General features: G+C 30.4%; 2 protein-coding genes across 2 annotated transcripts in view; one reads left to right on the top strand and one right to left on the bottom strand.

The window, feature by feature from the left end:
- The window catches only part of LOC129222075 (parafibromin-like), a 75,044-nt gene extending 66,891 nt beyond the window's left edge, over nt 1-8,153 (top strand). The window contains exons 10-15 of the mRNA XM_054856506.1: nt 340-498; nt 573-660; nt 1,273-1,410; nt 1,507-1,598; nt 3,450-3,591; nt 7,291-8,153. Of these exons, the coding sequence (XP_054712481.1) occupies nt 340-498; nt 573-660; nt 1,273-1,410; nt 1,507-1,598; nt 3,450-3,591; nt 7,291-7,327 (656 nt within the window). The 3' untranslated portion in view covers nt 7,328-8,153. The remainder of the gene's footprint in view (nt 1-339; nt 499-572; nt 661-1,272; nt 1,411-1,506; nt 1,599-3,449; nt 3,592-7,290) is intronic.
- An 819-nt stretch (nt 8,154-8,972) lies between these two features.
- LOC129222291 (dynamin-like) overlaps nt 8,973-26,494 on the bottom strand; it is a 63,244-nt gene continuing 45,722 nt past the window's right edge. Inside the window, exon 19 of the mRNA XM_054856777.1 lies at nt 8,973-9,641. Within this exon, the coding sequence (XP_054712752.1) occupies nt 9,578-9,641 (64 nt within the window). The 3' untranslated portion in view covers nt 8,973-9,577. The remainder of the gene's footprint in view (nt 9,642-26,494) is intronic.

The following is a 26,494-nucleotide window of genomic DNA, read 5'->3' as shown; positions in this document are numbered from 1 at the left end:
TTCTGCATATGAGTGCCCTTGTCATGCAAACTTTTATTAGCTTCTTTGACCAATCAAAAAAAAAAAAGTGCATAATTTTATTTTTTTGAAAAAGTTCATTAGGTTATCATGATATTGCTAATGATTTTTTTAAACATATGTGAACATTATATCAGATGCATCAGTTAGTAAATGCTTCATAATTTTACTGCTAAAGTTAATAGCTTTTAATACCGTACAAATTTTATAAGATAATGCAATCACTTTTTTTTTTGTTATCATTAATGTTTTCAAAGGGAGCTGTACTGTTAATAAATATAATGTATTTATTTTCCTTTTCTTCTTTCTTTTGCATTTCAGAAACTGAGGGTTTTAAGATTGATACAATGGGCACATACCATGGTATGACTTTGAAGTCTGTAACTGAAGGAAGTCAACCTAAACGACCAGTTACACCTTTACCTCAACCAGAGAAACCACTTCCTGTGATGAATACTGTCCGTCAAGTTACAAAAAGAGGCAAGTTATTTTTTACATTTTTCCTGTCATCATGCAATTTTAAACCTGATTTTTAATTTTACTTTTTCTTTTAGTGTCGAAAACACCTATAATAATTATTCCTGCTGCTACTACATCACTGATTACTATGTACAATGCAAAAGATTTGTTGCAAGATTTAAGGTAAATGTTGTAAATGGCATTCATTTTTAAAATCTTCACAAAATTTATTGAAGAGCTTTTTCTTTCTAAATGCATTTTCTCACTTAACAATAATTAATTATACCATAACATGCATCACAGACAAATCATTCCATTGGATATTATTTTTGTAAAACAAGTATTAGTGTCAAAATTTAAATTAAATTATGTGATTCAATAGTTAGTGTCCCATACATTTTTCTTTGTTCACAGATATTACTTAGATTTTTATTCACCTGAATGCTTGTTTATTTTTTTCAATTGTTTAAACTTTCAGACAATATGAGTGTAAGTATGTAGAGTTTGCAAATTGTTTTCAAAAATTTCCCCTTACAGCTGAATTGATTAATGCTCGTGAGATTAAAATATTTTATTCATAATATTGTTATGGCTGTATTAAAAATTTATTTATTTATTTATTTTTACAATTCTCATGGGATTGACTAAACTTTAAAATTATTCTCTTTTGTGTTCTGTAGTGAATCTGCTTTAAATTGAAAGTGGTGTATGCTTATTTCCCGCAAAGTTTTAATGATTGTGATAAGTTGAATTTGGTCAAAATTTCATTGCAATTTTTTTACTTTTAATATTAAGGTATGTTGATACCAATGAGAAAAAAACTCAAGGTTGTAAACGAGAAAATGAAGTCTTAATACAAAGAAGAAAAGAAGGTGGTACATCTGTACCATACAGAGTTATTGACAATCCTCAAAAATTGATGGATGATGAATGGTATGCATTATTAAAGCTTAAATTTTAAGAAAAGGGAGAAATTTGTAAAACAGAAGTTTTATTAAGGGTCTAACTACTGATGGCATATATTTATAGGGATCGAGTTGTTGCTGTTTTTGTTCAAGGACCAGCTTGGCAGTTTAAAGGTTGGCCATGGAATGGTAATCCTGTAGAAATCTTTGCAAAGAGTAAGTTATGTGCATTACAAAGTCGATTGCTGAAATAGTAATTGTGCATCATTATGCAATATGAGTAAAGTTTGAAATTGAAATGTATAGAACTAACAGGGAATAGAGTGATTGTATGTTTGAAAGATTATATACTTTTTCCTATGGTTGTGGAAAACATTCACAAAAAATATTTTAATAATGATGAATAATTTAATTTCATATGAGTAATCTTTTTTATATTTAACATAAATTTAATTAATATTCAGTGAATTTAATGCAAGTCATGCATAAATAAATTTTGCGTGAAATCAAATGGCTATTTCCCAGTAACATAAAACTTGATAACAACACAGAAAAGTGTACCCAAAGTCTAAAAACAAGATTCACTATATTTATTTATATGTTCAATTCTTGCACAAAGATTAATTTTATTAACTGATGTTTTGTTCACCTGAGATTCCTAGTATATACATTTATAAAGTTCTAAAAATACTGTTTTGATGGAAAATTTTCCTTAAAATGTATTTGCTATAATAATTTACTTCCACACTGAAAAATTTGACACAAATAATTTTCTTTGAATTTCATTTTTTAAATAAGAATTTCACTTACATAAAATATAAGCAGCATGATATCTGTTTTTTTTCTGCAACAAGTTATTAGATGAACTTTTCGATTTCTTAAGAGGTCACGGTACCTTTCAAACATTTTTTTTAAATCTAAGTAAATTTTATATTTCTTTGAAACCATAACATGCATACTTATTTCTTAATCAATAATTTAATTTCAAAATTTAAAAAGATTGCCTACTTTTTTAAAAAATTCAAAAAATTGAGAAAAATTTCAATTTTTTGAAATTCCTAAGGCTTTTTTATTTTTGCACTAATTAAATTTTTTTTTGCTAAACGATCACTATAATCATCTCTAAAAATCTGTGCATTCATTTGCTTATGAGTTTATTAGAAAATTTTCTGTGATTAATTATGTAAAAAATCATTTTTTTTAAATTGGTTTTTAAAGGTTTAACATGCTCTAAACATTTAAATAATTTATAAAATGCTTATCCAATGCACAGTTTTGTCAAATATGTTATCCCAATTGCAAAAGGTATTACTTTAAAGCTGTATCTCTAATAGAAAAAAAATCCTTAGGGATTCTAATGACATGAAAACACAAAAATACCATCATCAAGAAAAAGCAGTTTAAAGTTTTTCTTTTGCATAAGAACACATAACGAGCATGGCCTAAAACCACTCATAACTTTTTAAATATTTGAACTAAAGCAATGAAACTTTTTTCCTGTGTTCAGAATAGTTTTTAGTTTTGAAATAAGCAATAAAAATTTTTTTGATTGTTTCATCATTTTTGAGGTACTGTAACCCCTTAATAGAGGATGAAGTTGGACTGCAGAGGTAAAGTGAAGTAAGGTGGGAAGTCTGATGAGATGGATCAGTGATGGAGAATTTTGTTTTGACCTTTGTGTAAAATTAAAATGTGTTTTCAATTAAGATTTGTGTGGATCTTCAATTGAATTGATTATTTCATATAGGGCGTAAGTCCTACAAAAATCCATTAGACTTATGCCTTTTCTGAAATAATCAATTATGTTTCTAATTTTAAATTTGTAACAGTACTTTCAAACTTCAGATATTAAACTTCTGTACCGGAGCAAGAATACTGGGTAGGGGCTTTGTTTACAATATTCCCAAAAAATATATTGAAGCAAAATATTTTTTCAAACAAATCATTCCTTCACTCTATATCCCCCCCCCCCCGCAATATTTATTGTTTATGGTGAATATTTTTGTTTAATTTCATGTACAGAAACCCTGTCCTTTCTCATACTATTGTTTTTTTTTAATTTTGCAGTTAAAGCATTTCATCTGAAATGGATTGAAATGAAATTGGATGCAAATGTTGGAAAGTGGGCTGTTCATATCATTGAATTAAACAGACATAAACGTCATTTAGATAGAGCTAATTTATTGAAATTTTGGGAAATTTTAGACAAGTAAGTACATATTATTAGTTTTATTTTATACTTGGAGTTATTACAGTGGGACCTCGATTAAAAATGAAGTGATCGGGACCAGACCTTCATTCAGCAAATTGAAAATTTTTACTAATAACAGGGGTCTGGCCAGAGGATATTTGGGTCCGTTAACGGACCCTTCACAAAAATCCGATCAACCAAAACGGACCTTTTACAAAATCCCGATCAAACAAAACGGACCCTTCACAAAATTCTGATAAACAAGATCGGATCTTTCACAAATTGTTTATTGAAAGAGCAAATCTGAAAGTAAAATAACGCATATTTCTGTGTATAAACCGCATATTTCTGTGTATAAACCGATAATTTTTTGAACCTGTTTTCAAGTCAAATTAGAGAGATCAGATTATACAAAATCGGCAAATTTTGGAAAAAAAAAAAAAAAAAAAAAAAAATCGGCACTCTTGCGATGCTCCATGCTCCTTCAAGCGATGCTCGATGCTCCTTCAAGCGATAAATAATTGCTACTGCCAAATAAATATAATGGTTGTTTGTTTTATCACAGCTAATTAGCAGCGGTCCTGTTGTAAGCTTTTCTGAAAAGGCATTGGTAAGCACTTTTCTCCCCTCTCATGATTTAATAAACAATAATAATATATATTTGCGAAATGAACTTAGAACTGCAAAGGGATAGTAAGAGTGGGGGAAAAAATATGATCGCTTCAGATAGGGTTACCAACTTCAAAATTATCACCACTTAGCGTCTGGCGTTGAACCTTTATAATGACTTGATTAGAAAATATTCTCATCATTTTACCAGCTTGTCAATATTTGCGTTTTTACGGTGATAGCGGTGGGATGTTTGTTATTTTGGGAGAAAATTATATGGGTTTTGATTTTTCGATGCTAACAAGGATGATTAACTTTAAATAAACTCTTTTAATTACCGTTTCTTTTTTTTTTTTAGAAGTCTACATTTTGAAAAATGCAATCTTTTAACATCCGATATGAGAATCATATTTTGTTCTTTTTTCAAGCTGACTTCGCTTTATTAGGATGCAAATAAATGAAAAGTCTTTTTATTTCTGTTAGAACTTTCATTTCAAGTTTTTAAAGCAAAATTCCATTTTCTGTTATTAAGTCAAAATTAAAATGCTGAATAGATGGTTTATTTCATGTTATTTATTTATTTATTTATTTATTATTATTATTATTATTATTATTATTTTTTTTTTGCTTCAACTGTTTCCACAGATATTAATGAAATGTTTATCATAGGACTCTAAAATGCAATTTTAAAATAATTTTATCAAAAATATTTCTTTCACAAGCCGTTTTTATACTTTTGATGCCTTCACTTTGAGAATTGCGATCTCTTTGCATCCGCTACGGTAATCCGATTTTTAAAATTTTTGATGATTGTTACGCTTTGTTAAGAGGTAAACAATTAAAATATCTTTTTATTTTTGTTAAAATCACGGAATTTATAAGTTTTAAACGAAATTCTGTGCTTTTTAAGTGTCTTGGGTCAAAAAGTTAAATGCTGAACCCTATTCTGAATTTTATTTTTTTTAAATTTATTTTTTTGTTACAATTATTTTAAATACTGTACCGAAATATTTCTAGTATAATTTAACATAATGTAGAATGGTAGATAAATATTGATACTTGAGAGAGCGATGTCCCCCCCCCCCCCCCCGCCAAATATCAGACCACTCCAGAATGATTTTCTCGACATAGAAGAGGAAAACACTCAACTTTAAGTTTAATTGATGCAGTTTGTGCCATCATTCTAAAATTTCGTTTTAACAAAAAAAAAAAAAAAATTTTGCGAAATTATTTGATTTTTCACAAAATTAATTCATTTTTCACAAAACTATTTGATTTTTCACAAAAAACGGACCCAGTGAAAAATCCTGGACAGACCCCTGAATAATAAAGCAGAAAGTCTCTCTGTCTGGATGTCTGTGACGCGCATAGTGCCTACACCGTTCTGCCGATTTTCATGAAATTTGGCAAAGTTAGTTTGTAGCATGGGGGTGTGCACCTCGAAGCGATTTTTCGAAAATTCGATTTTATTCTTTTTCTATTTATATTTTAAGAACATTTTCCGGAGCAAAATTATAACAAGATGGACGAGTAAATTACGAAATTATCATGACATGGAATGGGAGAGCGAATGAACATAGCCAATTGGCAAGAAATTCGTTATCCATTATTTGAAATATACAGGTGAACCGAAGGACCTTTAATTTTCAACTACGGGCAAAGCCGTGCGGGTACCACTATAGTTCCCAATAAAGGAGAGCACTTAAAATGGCTGCCAGTAGACTATTAAAACTTTAATTCTGGGTTCAAACATGTAACCTTCACATAATAACTTTTTATGTCATGTTTTGAACCATATAACTACAAATATAAATAATAAATTTGTTTAACATATATCTTACAAGTCAGAAAATGTTCTGTAAATTTAATAAATTGTAATAAACTTGAATTTTGATTGCATTATTATGTGAATTTTCTTTTTTGTTCTTCAAATAAGAAATATATAGTTAGTTAAAATGATACTTTTTCCTTCACATTCAATCGTTTTCCCATTTAATGGCATTTAAAAACCTGCGTGGATAATTTAGTGCCTTTAGTAGAAATGCCCCCTTCAGATGGCTTCCTCATGATAGCTCAGATTTCAATAGACAAACATATAATTTAATACTTTTGTCAATCACTACTAATAATAAAACCTAATCAGAGAACTTTGACACCTGTTTTCTATTTCCCTCTCTCAGACCAGGGATATCACATGAAAAGTCTTGCTAACAGTCAAGACACTGCTGAAAATTAGCGAAAAATAGCTGACATGTGTAAAAACTGCACCACCTTTGGATAATTTTTAAAAGCTTCAATTGTATAACCACTTGAATATTTGTAACGCTTTTCTAACCACACAATTTTTAAGGTGGCATAATAACTGCTACTTTGATATTCTTTTAATTTGTGGTGTGTGTGATACATAAAAAAAGCCGAATTGGCATTTGCCAATTATGGAAATAAGGATAACCATTTTCTACACACTGAGCTACTAAACTGCATGGTCAAGCTTTGCTTGATTGGTTACTGTCATTTTTTTGCTTTATGTAGCTAACTTGATCTCCACTCTCTTTTATCATCTGCTCTCAAGTTTCTTATGCTGATCTTCTCTTCCCTTTCAATTTGCTAGAGTAGTTTGATAACTTCAAGAAAAGCGGACACTTCTGCGTCCCAACACAATGTGCAGAGACTGGGACATGCTGCTTAAAAATGGGGCTGTCCCGTTTAAAACAGGACTTATGATCACCTTACACAAAGGCCAGCTTTGCGGGCTGCATAGAGATCCTGCATGGCACTACTGATTTACACTAACTCAAAAGTGCAATTCAGCAAATGGTTGTTCATAAATGGTGTCACACATTTTTTTTTCTTTAAAAAAAGTGTGACTCCCTTTTTCCCCTGTCTCACTTTCCCCCTTTCTTTTGTCATTATCAATTGTAGGAATCTCCCTCTCCTCCCCTCAAAGCATGACATCATTTGTGAATGGCCTCTAAGGAGCAAAAACAGAACTTTAAACCTTTATTTGAATTTCAAATTTGAATTTATGTTTAGGTACTAAATATTTAGCATTGTTTCTGGAGTTTTCATTGCTGTGTTTTAATCCATTGTATTATTTTTTTTTTACAGCTATATGATAAAATACAAACACAATCTTCGGTTTTAGAAGATGCCATTTTTGATGTTGAATTTTAAAGTCATGAATTGCTTAGTTTCCTCCTGCTGCATACTACTGAGCCATGCCTTCTGAACTGTGAGCAGTTTTGTTGAGATTCGAATCTCCTGCTAAATTACTATTACTGTGCTACCATAGCAGCAGAGAATTGAAGATGAATGCAGTTCTCAAAAGTTAATTCATTTCAAATGAACTGAATTACATCAGATGAAAACTTCTAAATTCAATTTTTACATAGTCACCATGAAGAGTCAAATATTTTTATAAATTCACATATCTGAGTAAAAAACATAGTTGTGTAATCCAATTTTCTTTTGAAATATTTTAAAACTATTATTAATTTTGCATGTAAAAATATTTTTAAATTAGGAAATCATAGTCTTCATTGATTTGAGTCACTTGGATACATATTTGGCTTCTTTGATTTGAACTATCAAGCATTTGATAACATTTAAGTTCTTTAGAATAGCTTTCGTCTCTTTTTTTTAGTTAAAAACCTTTGAGTAATACTAATAAAACATCATGTAAGTCTTGAATGTTTCATTTTATTATTGTATATATATATTTTTTGCAAATAGATCGGGATTACTAAAAAAGCAAAATTTTAATCTTCAGTTCTAATTACCCTTCAACCGCCTGAAATGTGCAAAATTTGAATTAAAAATCATTAGCTTGTCACTTTTGAGGGTAAGTGTACTCATTTCATGCTTATGTATAGTTTTTGCAAATGATTCTTAATGGAGAAAGGTATTATTGTGTAAAAAGTTATTTGTAAATATGTTTTCTTGTAAAACAAAACAATAAAATATTTGTTTTACTTTGTATCAATTCATTTCAACACCAAGTTTTCAGTATTAATTTTCATGGTATAGAAACATGTTGTATGAATGGAATTTGTTTCTTCTGATAATTTTTCGTTACAGGTTTGTTGGACTGCATTTCTAATATTTCCGATTCTTTTTCATTTTATTTATTACTGCAATGTTGAGTTAAAGTTTCATGGAAAGTACTTATTTGGCGTGACCATACATTGTTTTGGCTTTTTTAATGAACTAAATTATGTACTAAACAATTAAATTAAGCCATTAAAAGTAAATTAATCAGAACATACTATAAAAGCAGTACATGTAGAATAATCAGCCAAATTAATATATTTGAGTCATAAATAAACATTAAAAATTTCATCAAAATATAAAACTAGAAAAAGTATGTAAATATGTAAACGTAATTTTTAAATTTTCAACAAAGTAAACAATTCAAGTGACATAACTACAATGAAAAGTACCTTTCTTCCCCTGTTTGCTATAAAATGTCATGTAGGTATTGAATGATCCAGCCTTTTCATATTCTCTTTTGCCCTTCATATATAATTATGAAGTGATAAGAGAATTATTTCATAGCAAATTTGCTCAGGGAGAGTTGATCTATGAATTAAAAACAATCAAATGCGATTCTAAAGTTAATCTTTTTTGTTTAGCCGGAGATCTGTAAAATGTATAAGTTTCTCTCGAAGCTGTCCTTCTAGAAAACCAAGTGTTTACTCTTGCAGCCCACTTTCGATAAAAGGGAATTAAAAATATGCACTTAAGAAAAACAAAAAGCAGTTATATTACTAATAATATTGATGTGAATTTTAATGGTACAAAATCATAAATGTAGATGCATATGACTTATAGCCTATATTGATGAAACAAAACAAAAAAATGTTTTCAAAACTTTTTTTTTTTCATTAAGTTAACAAATAAAATGTGTAAAAAAATAACAAGGCATTAAGCCATATTTACAGCTCAGCACATCAAAGTCATTTGTACAAAATCTAGCGAAAAGGACTCCGAATTTGAAAGCACTATCCAGCAGTACTTATTTTTATTTGTTCTCTCGTTCAACTGCTTCTCTATGCCATTTGATTTGCAAATTGATGGGCTTGCGGCAAAAAAGAGGGTAATTCCAATTTCAATTTTTTCAAAAGGCCTGCATTAAAGCTTAAAACATTCTTTTTTTTCTTTTTCATATTTTAATTACTCCCCTTATACGCTTCTTAATAAAGAGGGGTCACCATGTAATTTGGTGTTTTAACTTTCATCTGAACCTTTTGAAAATTGGAGCTACCACCTTTTTGCAGCAAGCCCTTCAACTGTTGTTCTCTCTTGGTGAACAAAACTTTTAAGTGTTGCCCCAGCAGACACCAAAAGCGGTCCTGGGAATGCTTAGTGGCAATTTGAATCTGACATTCATTTTTCTTCAGATGAGTTTTCCAGCTTGAGGTCTGTCCGGTATTCGTGGTGGAAGGAGAGGTAATGGGCGCCTATAATAGAACAAACTATTAAATTTCAGTTAAATTTCTATTTTCGATCAATGCTTTAAAAATAAATGATTCGTATAGTTGGGGCAAACCTAACCTGGCAGCATTGTGAAGGCTATTCAGAGCCTAATCACAGCATTACAAGGTTGACAGGTTAGGTTCGCCTCAACTATAGCTGTTTTGTTTTTTATTTTAACAATATAAAGTGGAACCTTGATAACTCGACACCCCAAGGGAACATGAAAGCATTCGACTTAAGCGGATGTCAACTTACTGAAGTTCCATAATTTTAATTCATAAAGTGTTTCTGTATTACTTACTTTCTAATACTTAACATTCACATTATGAAATCCATAATTTTTGAAAAGAGACAAAAGCTTGTCGGTCAGGTCTGTTAAATCATTGCTGTAATTTGCAGCTTCAAATATTGGCACTCATGACTGCTGCTGATTACAGGACATTAGCTGAGTGTTAATACAACCTGAAAATCAGGGAATTCTCGAGGAAATTTAAATTTCAGCGTATTTTAAAAATTCCTCAAAATATCAGGGGAAAATATAATGTCCAACCATTAAACCTCTGAAGTTTTCCTCCATAATATTTTTCATTTTGAAACGAACATTCTAAAACAAATAACATTCTAAAGTTATTCTTTGCTGCTACAAACCAGCAAACCTTTGACATCGAACCCTACAGAAAATAATGAAGTTTTGTAAAACTAAATGAAATCTAATATGTTTTTTTTCATTATATTTTAATTAACTCAAAAGTTCTGATGATCGTTTCGATAAAATTTTTTTTTTTGATTTATTAAGCTTTGTTAGAAGGCTTGTAAATAACATTAGTTTATTTTCACCTTAATTCAGAAATGTTTAATTGAAATTCCCTCATCATTCTGAATGCGAGTTTTCAAATATCACAAGTTAAATGTTGAACCGGACACAATGTAATTAAAAAAAGTTTAGTCCTTCAAGTATTTTAAATGTTAATCTTACTGTTTTCTGACATAAAAATCTGTTTTTCCTCATATTTTTCAAACTAAATCCTGCTTGCTACGATTATAAAATCAGGGGAAATATTTTGAGCAATATCAAGGAATTATCAGGCAACTTTTTTTCCCCAAGATTTTGTTACCACCATGATTAGTCTTTATTTAAAAAATATTAAACCTTGATATTTTAGGTCAGTGGTAGTTGATCAGATCCTTACAAAATTGATTTTGAAGCTTTACTAGGGCTACGTAAAAGGTTTTGTCTAATGCTGAAATTTTTATGTTAACGGGAACTAAATCAGCACTTAGTAATTTTTTACTTGGAAAAAGTTCATGTATTGAAGTAGTCCCAGCTTGTAATTGAAAAAGCTCATTATCTGCTTGAAATTTTTTTTCCAAAGTCTTTGAGATAACATTTACAGAAATAGTTGGTGCATTCTGTAGTGACAGACTGCTTTTCTACTTGTGCAAGGCAATATTTTCGCAACAGTTACATCTTGTAATGCATCTGCTAAAAATAATAGCTATAGAAAGCGGTATCAAGTAGTTCAACTTCTCCAAAGGTAGATTCAAATTGCGTTCAATTTCGAAAACTTCCGTGGGGGGGGGGGGGGAAGCACTCAATCCACCTCTTTCTGCTGTTGCAGAAAAAATCCTAAAGTTGCTCATGGACTTCAATTTTGAAAAATTTCGGGGAGGAGAGCCATCTCACTTCACCTTTGGTCAAATCAGGGTTTACGTTTTCCAAGATAGCCTACAATTGTGTAAGAATTCTATGTCAAGAATTTCTGCAGAGCCCCTGAATCATACACATTCCCTTAACATTGTTCAAAATAGCTTAAAATTATGTTTTTAGGCATTTTCCACGGACAGTCCCAAATCCCAAAGATATCTTGAAATTGACTGCAAGTCTTGGAAAAAAAAAAAAAAAAACATTTAGGAGGTAGCCCTCAACCTTTTATTCAATCTAAACAAAACCAAAAATTGATCTTTTTAAACTTCAATCTCGAAAACATTCTGGTGGAGAGCTGCCAGATTCTCCAACTTTACTGAAGATGGTCAAAACAGCCTGTTAAAAATTGTTTAATTTTGAAAATTTCCAATTGAGTTTATCGAAAATTCCTCTTGCTCTTCCCAAACGTCGCTTACCAAATTTCGTTTTTTTGGAATTTGTCGAAGAACTTTCGAAAGGTGCCTCTGACCAACTAATTTCACCAAAGATATCTTAATACCAACTTCAAATTACGGAAAAAATTTGAGAGGGAACCTCAACATTCTCTTTTGCTACCAATAATTGCAATTTTTGACTTTTATTTTTGAAAACTTCACCAAGGAGGAGGCTCTGCACCCTTTTCTCTTAACACCACCAAAAATACAGTATTTTTAACACTTTGCCGAGCAATTGGGGGTAGTTTCCCTGATCAGTTGGCAAACTGTAAAGACTTCAATTTGAGCAAAAAAAAAAAAAAAAAAAAAAATCCAGGGGAGTGGAGGGTGGAGATTCTCCTACTTTCATCACCAAAGAGCGTGAAATTGTGTTTTTTAAAACTAACTTTTGGCATCTATCTTTTCTTCAAAACAATAAATAGCACATAAAGCATTTATCAGTATTGAATTTATTTAACATTTTCATCTTGTTTAAAAAAAATATAAATAAAATTTTATATACAAACTTAAAGGAAGATTACTAAGGGTGGTTGAAGACTTTGCTTTGCTTCGTAAAAAATGCTGTGACTAGTAAATGGTGAAAGAAGTAGACACATTATTACTAGTTTTTTTGCCAATTTCTTTTAATATCCTCCAAAAATTATACTCAGTTTTTCAAATTGGGTATTGAAGAACTAACCTTGAAACCTAACAGTGACATCAGGCGGAAAACTCACACGATGCCAAGGTATCAGACTGGTTGAATATGATTAAACATTTATGAGAACAAAAAAACATTAAATTCAACTAAGGTGAAACATCTGGGAATAATTCAGCACTTGCCTCAAGGACGGTTTGGGAGTCGATGCCTACAGGAGGTAATGGAATCTTAAATTTTTTTTTGAGTAAATTGATTTGTTTGCCCATAATTTCAACAGGGAGGGTGTAGCATTCTCCATATACACACTAATTTTGAACTTGGTTTGTTTGCTGTAAAAAACCTTGAAAACTGCTTGAAATAAAAAGTTTTTTTTTCAAGAGTTTGAAAAATGTTAAAATGCGTCTTTAGTTCTTGATTTTTGTAATTTATTTTGAAAAGGTACATAAAAAAAAATCTTGTCAAAAAATTTTTTTGCGGCCATTTTCCAGTTTTTCCGATTTTATTTGTATGTTACTAAAATCCGATTATTTTGGCAAACTTTGTTTTTTGCAAAACCAACCTCAAAAGAATCAACTTTTTAAAGATCTTCACTATACTGAATTTTCTCAATGAAAATCACATCTTTGGAACCTTGCAGTTATTGAACTGGTGCTTTGCTGAAAATTGTATACTGTGTTTCAAATTTCAATCCTTTTGCATCTTGTAACTTTTTTAATTATTTTAAAAGTTGGAAGCTATTTTAACTTACCTACCTTAACCTACCTGCTACCTTAAACCTACTTATCTTATTTTATCTCTATTTTATTAATTTGATTTAAGAGATTAAATAATTTGCCACAGTGATCAGCACCGTTATTTGCGTGATCGGCAGTTCAAATACCGGCATTCTTGAATTGCATGTGATTAAAAATAATAAGAGATGCCAAACTGAAACAGCATGAATCGAATTGGATGCAAATGGATTAAAGCTTTTGAGTTGACGTGGCAAAATGACTTGTGTCGAAGTCTTCAATAAAAAAATAAAAATAAAATAAATTAAAAATGGTAAGTACAGAATTATTAGTGTCTATGAGCAGAGTTGCCACAGGCTACTTAAATGCAACTTTTTTTTGTCTCTACATGACTTTGCAGACTTTTTCAAGCAAAAAACAGGTTAAAAAGCAACCTATTTTCACCAGAGGTACTTTTTCAGACATTTTTTTTTCCAAAGCATTTTTTCATTCGAAAATACTTGAGGTATTTTTCAGCTTATTCGTTACTTATTTGCTCTTAAGAAACCCATTATTTTTTACCTCCATTTCATCATCTTTTTCTTTCAAAAAAAAAAAAAAAAAAAAACTTCCTTTGTCTTTTACTACACACCAATCCACTCCATTGCTTTTAAAGAGCAGTTAGCAAACAGCTTAAATGATGGAATAACATTTCTCTACTTTTGTTTTTGGGTGAAAAGTGATTTGCTTAACAACAGTCAAGTTTCTGTCATCTGAACTATTCAGAGAGGGTGAAACGATGGAACTGGGAAACCATGGAGTCTGAAAATTCTAATATTTTTCAAAAGTTATAATGTAGAAAATTTGCAAATATTTTCCACAAAAGTTTTTTTTTCCAAACAAGGGCCAAAATTCTAACGGTCATGCAGTTAATTATTAATATTAGTCCATTGTTGCTTAATGAAAATGCATTTCTTAAGTTATTTCAATTTAAAGAGCTCATTTATTTGCAATTTTCATGCTTCTAGGATCTTCTATATAGTAAAAAATGCAATCTTTATGCATCATTTGTGAGAAATAAACTTCTTTGTCCTTTTCAATATTTATTCAGCTTTGTTGAAATGCAAATAAACAAAATTTCTTTTTCTCTTTTCTGCTAAAACCTTAATTTAATTTATAAAGAAAATTCCATGATCTTTCTGAACGCAATCATTCACCATGTAAAATTCTGAATTGCTGGTTTTGTTTCAATTTTGTCAAGTTCTCAATATTTGCATAATATTTTTGTTTGGTTTAAAAACAAAGCAGGACTAATTAAAAATATGCTTAAAGCCCCTATTCCAAAAAAAAAAAAAATAATAATCAGGTGCATTCCACTGCAGATTGATGCCATTACTCCTCACTCAAACCGCGTCAATTTGAAAAATCTTAATGTAAAGACGTTTTGATGGTGGTGTTACGACAATAAACAATGATTTCATAAGGGTGCCAGAAAAAGCATCTTAATTTCAAAAAAGTGAGAAAAACAAACTTTGAGTGTTGCTTCTTCGCAATAATTATCATAGCATTCGATTATAGTTGCCCAGAGCCCAGGTAGCAAATCATATCAGTACTAAATGTGCTGATGTCAGCTTTACCTTAATGCCATAGGGAAATCAAAAAGAGTAGCTGAAGTAAGATAGAAAATAAAGAAAAATTAAAACAAAAGAAAGGGACAGAAAAAAAAAGAGAATTTGAAAAGGGTATAGTCAAAATATCAGAAGAAATAATTAAATAAAATTTTTGTCGTTGCATTTGGGAATTGCTTAGTAATTAAAAGGTATGATGATATTCCTTTATCTGGAAGTTACACTTTGTGGTCGTCCTAAGCAGTAATTCACACAAGTATACAGCACTGTAACACAATTTCAGTTTATGTGATGCGTTTTTCAAGAATTGAAATTTTAATTCTATCTATTATATCCTGGAACTCTCACAGTGGCTCACTCAGAATTTTTTCTGGGAGGTGCTCAAATTTTTTAAAGGAACTCTGATAAGTGAATAGAGAAGCAAAATTACTTTTTTTTCAACCTTTGCCAAATGTATGTAGATTTTTTTTTAAATTTTTGCTTTATTGCAATTTTTATTTTAATTATATACCAACTTTATAAAATTTTAGGGAAGAAGAAATTGCGCTGCGAACCACTTCCATAAAATCAGTTTAAATTTGTAAATCATAAAAGATACACACCAACTTAATTATGCTCAAATTAGGAAAAAACATTGAACAAAGAAAGCTGCAACAAATACTTTCTTTTTAAAGAAAGAGGCTGACTTCTCTGTGGGGAGAAAAATCGATTGTTGGGAAAAGAGTTTTACAGCAGCCGTATTTTAAGAAGAGTAATTTTCAAATATTTCTTAAAATTCCCAAAATTATAGGCCAAAAGATGCAGTTTTAGACATTCCCTTAGGTCTGGTCAAGGAGGTTAAGGCCATTTCTGAATTTCATCTGGGAGGAGCTTAAGCCCCTTAGCCCCCTCCGTGGGTGCGCCACTGAACTCTCATCTGATGACAAATTCCACTAGAGAGCATCCCCAAGCACTCAATTATGTGTACCAAGCAGTTCTATAGCTCAGCTGAAGAAGCAACACTAATGGTTCTGCGTTCCTTGTGCTAACATGTGCCTTCATAACCTCTCAAACTTCTTCATGTAGAAGCAGTTCTACATCAGCTAAGAGTTTAAGTACCTATTTATGAGCATTATTTAATACTCTATGCCCTAGTATAGTTGTACTTCTCATTTCTGTTTAGGTTTTTTTTTTAAATTTGACAATGACAACATATCTCTTAACCTAAAATTTACGGCCTATGTTGGTCCAGCATAAAAACTTGAAAAAAATCTGCCAGAGATATTTGGAAAAGTCAAGAATAGCTAAAATTTAAACAAGAAAAACACAAGAACTCCCCCCTTCCCCGGAGTTCTCGGCAACGGATAAAGAGAAAGATTGCAGACTCAATTCATCAGGGCTCAGTTGCATGGCTTTCATTATGGAAGATGAGGAAGAATTCAAAATTGCAGGAGGGTTAGAAAAAGATTTACCCAGTTGCATCTACTTCTTGCAAATATTGTTAAATTTGTTGGAAAGCTTACGGAATTTTATTATTGTAGAATGGAATGAGCTCAGGTTTCCAAAGATAGCTTTTCATGCGAGAAAAGAAGCAAATTTAAAGAAAAAAAAAAAAAAAAGGAATGTACCAAAAAGTTTTGGAAGTGACCGAAAATTTAGGACCCTTTGTTTTTAAGAATGGTGTTATCTAAGTAAAATTATTCAACCTCCAAAATTGATGAAAAGATGGCTGTTCTGCGTTGGTAATTTCTGAAACAATAACTAGGTATGCACACATATTTAAAAAAAAAAAAAAAAAAAACCCTTAAAACAACATATGTGTCAAACTTCTTGTAAAATGTATTTTTCTTTCAAATAAATATTTTTCCCCTTGGGCACATGTCTTTCTTTGGCTCTAGTTAGTTTTACAATGATTTTAAATAGGGGAAATCACTTTGGGTAAAAGTAACCCAAACACAAGGGTAACATTGGCCCAAATAAAAAACAATAATAAAGGGTAAAAATACCTGGAAATAAACTGATCACTATTCAAAAATTAAATTAAGATATCTCTAGATGTGTAAAACAAGTTTCCACAGCTCGGAAATATGAATAGTTACAAAATTGAGAAAAGAATGAGTCAAGTTCCAAAATCTGGGCCAAAGTAGCCTGCGTTTACAGTACTTCAACAAGTTATGAAATGTATGTCGATAGTTCGGTTACATTTGCTTTCTTAGTAAGCAAAAGGATTGGCAAAAAATAAGGGGTGGGGCTGTGTGTCCATTGACTCAATGATATTAAACAGATAAAAATGCTATTTAAAAGAAATCAGTCGCATTTCGCTTAGTGATTTTATTAGTGTTATATGTCATTTCCCTTTATGGGGCTAGTAGTAAAAATGAGAAATGTTTCACATAGCATTTTTAAAAGATTGAAACATTTTTATGATCGTGATTGAGCGGAGAGCACAGGGTTGGAGACCACCGATGTAGAAGGTTAAAAAATTTATATGAACAAGAGATTGGTTAATTGTGAAAAATGCTATTAGACACTAAAAATATTAAAATAATGTATGTAAAAATATATGTTTAAGATTCAAATTGATAGGTAAAAATCAATATTAAAATTTATTGATCAAGTTAGAAAATTTTATACAGTATTTTACATTTCAAAGTTCAAAGATATACACACATACATAAGAAAAATACTGTTATTTAGCTAATACTATTGAATAGTAAAATCACATATTTAAGTTTTAATGTTATTATTGAAAGACAAAATTCCAAACATTAGTGAAACTTTAACATTAGATGATGTTTTTGGCAAGTTATTTTAGAATTAGGCAGGCACTTAAGTGGATGGAACTGTAATTAACCAAAGTTAGTTTCCTTTAATGCTTTTTTTTTTCAAATCCACAACAAGTTAAAATCCTGCCGAAAGAACTACTCTAAATGAAAATGTAGAAATTACCAATGAAACACTACAGTTTAATAAATAGGATAAGAATATTTTAAAAAACTAGTGTACATGTTAAGTTACAACTTTGCAACTTACAAAGTTTTCAATGATCATACAATCCTTTAAGTTTTAAAAATGGACTTTTAAAATACTGGCAGGCACTTACAATGGATGGCATTAACTCTACTTAAGCCTTTTTTTCAATAATAACGCACAGAAATAGTAGACTGTAAAAGTTCTCAAAAGAAGATGTTGACCAGAAATTATGGATTAAATTGCCAAGCTTGAAAAATGACATAAAAAAAAATCCTTTTTTGAAAATATGTCGAACCGAATTTCATTCATAATTTACTACATGAAATGAAATTCAAACAAATGAAAGATTTTGTGTGTGCAATAAAAGACAAGTAGATATTTGATTCAAGATCACAAGCACAAAATAATTCATAAAAGCATGAGATTCCATTTGTGTTTCAAAACAATAAATCATTAAATACACATAAGTAAACACAGTTGGACATTTTAAAATTACAAACCTTTAACATTAGATTTTGTGTGAAAATTTGGTATTCACGCACACACAATTTTAATTTTAGTAAAGTTAAAAGAATTTTAAAGTTATTTCAAAATTTGAAAAAGCATGCTTGAACTTAAAATAGCAAGGAAGTACCATGGAATGTTTTTGTCAGCTATTTTGAGAGTTTGTTTGTATGAAATAACTCATCCAGTTGATTTATATTAGATTAGCAACATCTATACTATTAAAGCCTGAGTGTGTCTGTAACATTATCTCTTTCGGGCTGTCAATGTCTATCAGCTTAATACAGGTACCGTTGAATGCAGGACATCCAGGGGAAAAAGCATAAAATCATCAGCTGTCACACCCGGCAAGCGGCATTGAAACACAGCCAGTGGTGGATGGGAGTAGGTGAGCAAAGTGAGCAGGGACAATCAGGGGGCTTTTCAAATTGGATAATCAGTTATGACAAGTGGTCACCAAAATGTTCAAGACAGATCATTCATTTGACCCAGATAAAAGCTGACACATTTTCCCTATTTCATTCAAAAGATGCATATTTGTTCTTAAGTGACAAATTTGGCTTTTGAGGAATGTCACATGAATATGCTAATTTTGGTAACAATCTTTTCGACATCTTAATGTTCTTTTTTAAGGAAAATAAGGGTTCTTGACACAGCTCAAAGTTAGAGGAGAAATAGGGAGATAGGGCCAAGACTATAATCAGAGCCCTTCGAAGAGCTGACAGCGCCCGGGGCGAAAGTTTCCTGGTGCACCCTACCCCCTTTACGTGAAAAAAAAATCAAGTTAGTTATAACATCAGTGCATAATGCGTGAACGCGTCAGATATGAATTTTTTACGTATTAATGAACAGAAAAATCAGAGGGCTATTACAAACTAACACATAAGCAATGAATCTGTTTCTAATATATGTAAAACATTAATGCCTCAAAAACTTTTTGAAAAATGGAAATATTAAAAATCCAAATATTTATCTAGTAAAATGTTATTTCACTAGACAAAAAACAAACAATTAAAACAGAATTGGTTATTTATATTGATCAAACTAAGAATGAATAAATAATTTTCTGATTATAAATAGAAAATGTATTTATAGAAGTAAATTACATCCAAATTTAATTTCGATTTGGACTCATCCAATGATTCTTTTCAAGAGTTTTTTTGGTTTTACTTGTACCAACTTAATACCAGCTTTCATGTACGTTAAAAGCAAAGATGTTATTCTTTTGCATCAAATATTTGTAAGTTTTAGGGAGAAGCTCACAAATACTCAACAACATCGTAAATCGCTCAGAATTTCGTTTTTGGAGCTCTAATTTCGAAAAATCACTAGCCCTAATATTACAAAATATGGCCTTACAAATTGCGTTTTAAGACTTGAGTATAAAAAATATTCGAGCAAGGGTTCTTATGCCGCCTTTCTTTAATACCACAAGCAATGGGTTTTTTAAAAGACACTTGCAAAAAATGTAAGCGAAACAGCCCCTGAATGTAAAATATTGCTAAAATTATATGGACCATAATTCTGAACAATTTTCCTGGGAAAATGCTCCAGACCCTCCTATCCATAAAATCTTCAAAGTTTGTCTAAAGTTTCGTTTTTGAAAATTCAAATTTCGGAAATGTGCAGGGGGAGAAGGAATTGATTTCAATTTATTTAAAAAACGAGCTGATGTGTGCATCACATGACTTCCTTTTACACCCATTTAATGTTATTTCTCCATTATTGCAATTTTAATGTGATTCAAGAGTTAACTCTCTAAATATCACCAACAATGGTCACATAAAAAACAGATTAAAAAAAAAAAAAAAAAAAAAAAAAATTGTCGCCAATCTGGCGACAAAACTTGGCGAGAAAAAAGACTGGCGATATAACGCCAAGTGCCCGCCAAATTATAACACCACTTGAGTTTGCATCGAAATTAACAATGATTTCCACACAAAAAGGGGCAAAAAACCCCTTTAGAAACAGCCGAATGCAACCAAAAGGGGAGGTGCACAACTAGACCCCACTAGGAGTCTACATACCAAATTTCAACTTTTTATGACATACTGTTCTTGAGTTATGCAACATACATACACACATACCATATGTACATACAGACACATATACATATACACATACATATGACAAGCAGACGTAACGAGAAAACTCGTTGTAATTAACTTGGGAAACCTCAAAATGGATATTTTGGGCGTCTATACGTTCTTAGGTTCATATGTACGTGTGGTCGGGTCGAAAAAAAACTCAACACTTATTTGGGGGTGAGCAAAATGGATATTAAGGCCGATTTTTGAGTGAAAATTTTTTCGCGAATACAATACTTCCTTTTTTGTAAAAGGAAGTAACAATCGATCAGAAACAGTCTCTGAGCTCCCACCTTACCCTAACATCAATAAATATGGCCTATAATTGAGTTTTTAAGGCTAAAATTGCGTTTTTAAAATTAAAAGTTTCAAAATATTGACCGGACAACTTTTGACCTTTTCCCTATCAGATCAAAAAAAAAAATTTCTTTGTTGTTTTTTGTTTTTTCAATGTGCTCCTTAAATCTTTTTTCTGGTTACGTCCCTGCACGCAGGGGCAGAATTCATGCAAATTTGGTGAGAACTAGATAAAGGAGAAGTGCCTTTTGTTTGATTTTAATATTTTCAGAAATTGTATCTGCTTCAATGGTACAAATTAAACGAATGTTTTGGAGACTTGCAATTGGGGCATTTTATACGATGAGGGGCACCGCACCTCTCATTTCGTGTGAATGTCTTCGTATTCCGTCGAAACGAGAGGCGCCTCGCGGCGCCCCTCATTTTGTGGCATTGCCCCCCCGTTTGGACGACCCTGACTATAATTTCACTAGGGCTAAAACATACATTTTTTGAAAAAGAAAATTGTAGTTTTCAAACATTTAGCTCAAAATAATCTGTAAAAACATTCCATGTTATTATTAATGACAAAGCACAACAAGGGGAGGGGTAAAATCACATCAGAATTCTTGGGTTTTAACCATATTATCAATTTTAAACCAACATCTTAAAAGGTAATACTTACATGTGTGTAGTTCATGGAATCCCCCCCCCCCCAGAAAGCATATTGTGGCTGGGATAGTGATTAGATGTTTAATTGTTTAAAATATTAATATTTAACTTATGAATGCAGTCAATTCGATTTTTTAGGTTTGGTATCAGAAAAGCTTGGAACAACCTCATTTGGAGTATGCTGTTCAGTTTTCGTCTCCTTATCCTAAAAAAGACATTTCTTTATTGAAAATGGTTCAGGGAAGGGCTACTAGACTAGTAAGGGAACTTACAGATTTAAATTATGATACCAGACTTAAAAAGCTTAATATGTATAGCCGGGAGCAAAAGAGAGTTAGAAAGGACATCATTCAGTTGTTTAAATTTTTAAAAATTAAAGATGTTAACAAGTTAAATTTCTTGCACGGAAAGCAGGATGAGGGACCATTATTTAGCAATTCAAATCTCAGGCTCACCTGGAATAGGAAAAATTACTACTAAAGTAGGGTTGAGGGCACATGGAACAGCTTACCGGAAGAGGCTGTAATGAGCAAAAGGGTAGGAAGCTTAAAGAGGGTCACTGGTCTTCATTAGGGATTAATAAATTGACTAGGACCAGTCTAGCTGGGCCTAGTGCTGGTCATCTCATTTGTATTGGCATTTATTTATATTTCAGAAAGAACAAAAATAAATAAATTAAAAAAATAAATAAAATTCTGAAAGAGAAATGCAAATTGTAGAGTTAAACTTCTAATAGATATTGATTTAATAGACTTTACTGTACAGAAATAAAAATAACTCTTTCTTAACTCACTGCTGAATTAGAATGTTTGAAAAAAGCAATTTAATCCTATCAAAATATATGATCTACACTTTTTATAAATAAGTCTCATCAGAAAAATGCAGTTAATTCAATAATAAAATCCATTTACTTAAGTAAAATTTCATTTCTTCCAAAAATGATGAATGCTTTTAACAAGTTGTCCTTACCATCAATTAAATTACAAGAGTATAATATATCACATGAAAGTTTTTGAAATTCGAAAAATATCGTAAAAGATTTATTTTGCATGCAAATGATTTCAAAAAAAGTGTCTAGAATGGAATATTGTGTTAGAAAGCAACCAGTAGCGGTAGGATCATCTCGGACTGGCCTTGGAACTGAAAAGTACAACTTCTGTGTTGTAATAGATTTAGTACTTTTAGTCATAGAAAAAATGTCTTTTTTTCTCCCATGTTACATAAAATATCTTTTATACACATTCATCATCATCTTTTTTAAAAAAAATTTCTTGAAAAGGATACCAGACACACAAACAACTGCTTTTCCAAAACAGTTCATCCTTTTTTACAAGTATTTTTTTTTTCAGCAGACATTCATAAAAACTAGAACATCTATAAAACATCAAACCCCCAAATCCCAATTCATTAAATAATTTAATTACGTTTGTTTTACAAAGCTATAAAGAAACGGAATTGTCTATTCAGCGAAAAAAGATAAAATAATTAACAACTGATTTGGATCAATGTGTGCACAATTTTTTTTTTTAAATTACTGAGACAGCAACAGTCAGCTGGAAAATGTCCAACTATCCAGCTACCTTACTATGAGAGTACTAATTCCAAAAGTGGAACAGTTTCTTTCCTTTTACTTATTACTCTGGATGGATATTATTATCACACTGATGCAGCTTCAATACTGATTACAAATATTAAATATTCCATTAAAATTTTCAAAAATTTGTTTAAAAGTAAATATTTTTGCTACTTTTTGAGAATAAAAAAGCATTGAGTGAGAGCACATAGCAGTCGTATAAAAATAATATACATTTCAGTTTATAACAGAAAAAGGAAAAATATATCATACATTTTTTGAAAAGAAAAAAAAGTAGACTTGAATATTGCACTAATGTGTTTACCGGCAGAGAAAATTTCTTATTTCCAATTGAAAAAAATAATTTTTTACTACAAAAATATACATAATAAAGCAATTAAGCAATTTAAATTCGACCAATTTATGTACATTAATTTTTTTTGGGACTTTTAAGAAAATTCATAAAATATTTTAACATCACATTTGAAAATCAACTTTTTGCAAAGAAAATATGAAATGATAATTTAATATGTAAATGACATTTCATTGTTCACATGAGTTATACTTTTAAATAATTAATGAACAATGTATGTCAAAATTAAAGATAATTTGTGAAGCATATGAAAGTTATTTGAAATACTAAGCTAGCATTATTTAAACAGAAAGAAATTTAAGTGCTTTCTCAAATTAGTCTCTAGTAGTATGGACTCAAACTATTAATTAAGATATGCTTAAAGCAATTTAAATAGCAATTAATATTACATCAACATAAGTTATATAAAACACAATTCAAATATTCCCTTGAAACATAATGAAAAATTACTTAAATTGATTTTTTGAAATGCTACAAATACATAATGAAAACCATAAATTATGCCTCTTTCTAAATATAACAGGCAACTTTTTATAAACTACAGCTATTAAGATATTTGCAAATATAGTTGAAAAAATGCACACAAAAATATACAAACACAAACATTGCAAAGCTATTAACATCAAACAGACAATATTTTGATTATAAATAAGCCATATAAACAAATAATTTACAATATCAACAAAACACAATATATATATATATATATATATATATATATATATATATATATATATATATATATATATATATATATATATATATATCATCAACAATCAAAGGAATTGAGCAGTAAATACTTTTCACTCTAAATGCAAAGTAAGATATGTTGAAAAATTGAATATAAACTTAAATAGATGTGCAAACTACATTCATACCAAGATGCAAAACAGGAATGCAATTGAAATGGTAATGACCACTATCTACTGTTAATATGTTATAGAAAAAGAGATAGAAAAATACACTTATATAAAGCTCATACAAAAATCTCAGTTATTCAAATATATGCATACTTGAATTTGAAGCAACAAATAATGAAACAGAGAAAGAGAGATTCACTCAAATTAAAAGCTGCATTGCAACCAATCTTTGTAATATCACGGGTTAATAATGGCAGATGGCAGTGCCAAATAACTACATCTGTGTTCATTTATAAAAAAAAAACATGCATAAAAGTTAAATGTTTCTAAAGTGGTAGAACATTGATATATGACGTACAGTTCAACCTCGTTATTGTAACACCTAGATTTCAGAACACTGCGTCTCATGTCACTTTTTCAAAATCCCGAACTAATGGCATATGATCTTATTATAAAGTGGCTTCAGATTTCACAACAGTAATTTATTATAAAACTCTGGTTAAACCGCGACACGTTACGACAGCTTAAGGCAGAATCAACTTTTCCTTTGCACTTGAAATATTTTCAGTAAAATAAAACATCTGGAAAAGTTTATCGTAGTAATTTCAAAAGAGTGATAGGAGATTTGTGCTATTATTGCCCCTGGGGCATACCACCTGAAAAATATTGGGGAGTGTATGTAAGTTCTGAAAGCAACGGATTTTAGCCTTTGACATGAAGGACAATAGAAAGAAATGAGAAGCAGATGGAATCTAAAAATGGAAAAGAAAGGCCATAGCTACCTTCAGTTGCAGTTGGTCACTGCAAACTTCTCCTGCGAGAGCAAGAGACAGCATTGAGCTCCTCATTAGATTGACAAGGAAGACATAAAACTAAATTATAGGAAAGAACTAGAAAGCTTTCTTCAATGTTTGGAAGGTAGTATCGGATCTAGGGGGAGGGGAAGCAAGATGGGACCCTCTTTCGAAACTGCACTTTTTTGGGAGTGACAATTCATTACATTTTTCCACCTCCCACTGAAATTCAGTATAAAAACATGAAGGAAGACGGGAAGAGGTGACAGTTTCAAGAGTTGGCCCAGCTAGGAAAAGTCATGGACCCAGCACTGATGGAAAGTAAGGTTTAGTTGTCAGAAGCTAATCAAACTGTGGTTTATCTTTAATGAAGAGATCTTCAATTGTTTTCTCTCTTGCTGATTACAACAGGAAACCCTTTTTTTCGTCAATTAAAAAGAATCAATTTCTTAGAAAGTACAACTGTTAAAATGTTGTTTAAAAAGTAAGCAAACTTTTAGAAAGTGTTTTAGAGTGAAATAAACAAAGTAAATGAAATTATGTTTTCTTATGATTTATGATTTTAGCCTCATTCATTAATAATTCAAAATTACTTCAGTTGAATGTAATAAATAACACTGAACTATTAATTAATTTCATTAGTCTGATTTTTATTAAATATTGTTTAGTTAGGTATTTTAAAACTATTCCGGTTAACACGTGGCTCTGGCTATGATGACATTTTGCAAACAGTCCCAAGATTCACGGGATTACGAGGTTCAACTGTATTTGCAAATTAAACCTTAATATAAGAGCACTCTTCACAACAAACCTTATTATAAAAGCTCTGTTAACATTAAAACTTAGTATAAAAGCAGTTTATTTTAGATCTTAGTATAAAAACCTTGTTTAAATTATTATAAATTTACTTGATAGTATTTTCGAATGTAACTATATAGGTTGCTGTTTAATTCTATTACGGAAACAAACACTTGCTTTTAATTGCCATCTTGGTACTAAATTTTTTAGAAAGAAATTTGAAAGAAATTTTTTAGAGGAAAATTTAATACATTCAGCACTTAGAGATAAAACATTACTTATAACAATGAAATATTTATAGGATTTTCAGATCAAGACAAAGGAAAAAAAAAACACTGCAATGAATGTTTAATATGGATCTGAAAATACTGTTTTCACGATTTTAAATACAAACAATATTTACAATATTGAATTTTTTTTTTTCGTCATGTAAGTAACCAGGGCTGTTTCCCTTATATCATAAAAAGACATTTTAAAATATGTATCATCAATGTTATTAAAAATTAATATTGCACTTATATTATTGATTTAGTTTTTAGTGTAAACATTGCAGTTACAACATAAGTAGTAGTAAATTTTAAAAATATTATTCAACTATGGAATTCTAAATTATGTATTAGAAGTCTATGTGTAAACAGATTAGAATTCTAAACGTTTTCAGATAACAAGATTGGAGTATGTTTTTGAAAATGAAGAGTAATAATTTTAATAAAAATCAATAAAAATAAAATCAAAGATTGGTTATTAGTGCAGAAAACTATTTAAGCAGTCACTAGTAACAACATTTTGTTTTCTGGTTTGTTATTCCATGCTCTGCTCAGATGAATCTAA

The sequence above is a fragment of the Uloborus diversus genome, chromosome 5 (assembly GCF_026930045.1).
Source record: "Uloborus diversus isolate 005 chromosome 5, Udiv.v.3.1, whole genome shotgun sequence".
Taxonomy (NCBI): domain Eukaryota; kingdom Metazoa; phylum Arthropoda; class Arachnida; order Araneae; family Uloboridae; genus Uloborus; species Uloborus diversus.
The sequence above is the reverse complement of the archived record's forward strand: the minus strand, read 5'-3'. Positions and strand labels throughout refer to the sequence as shown.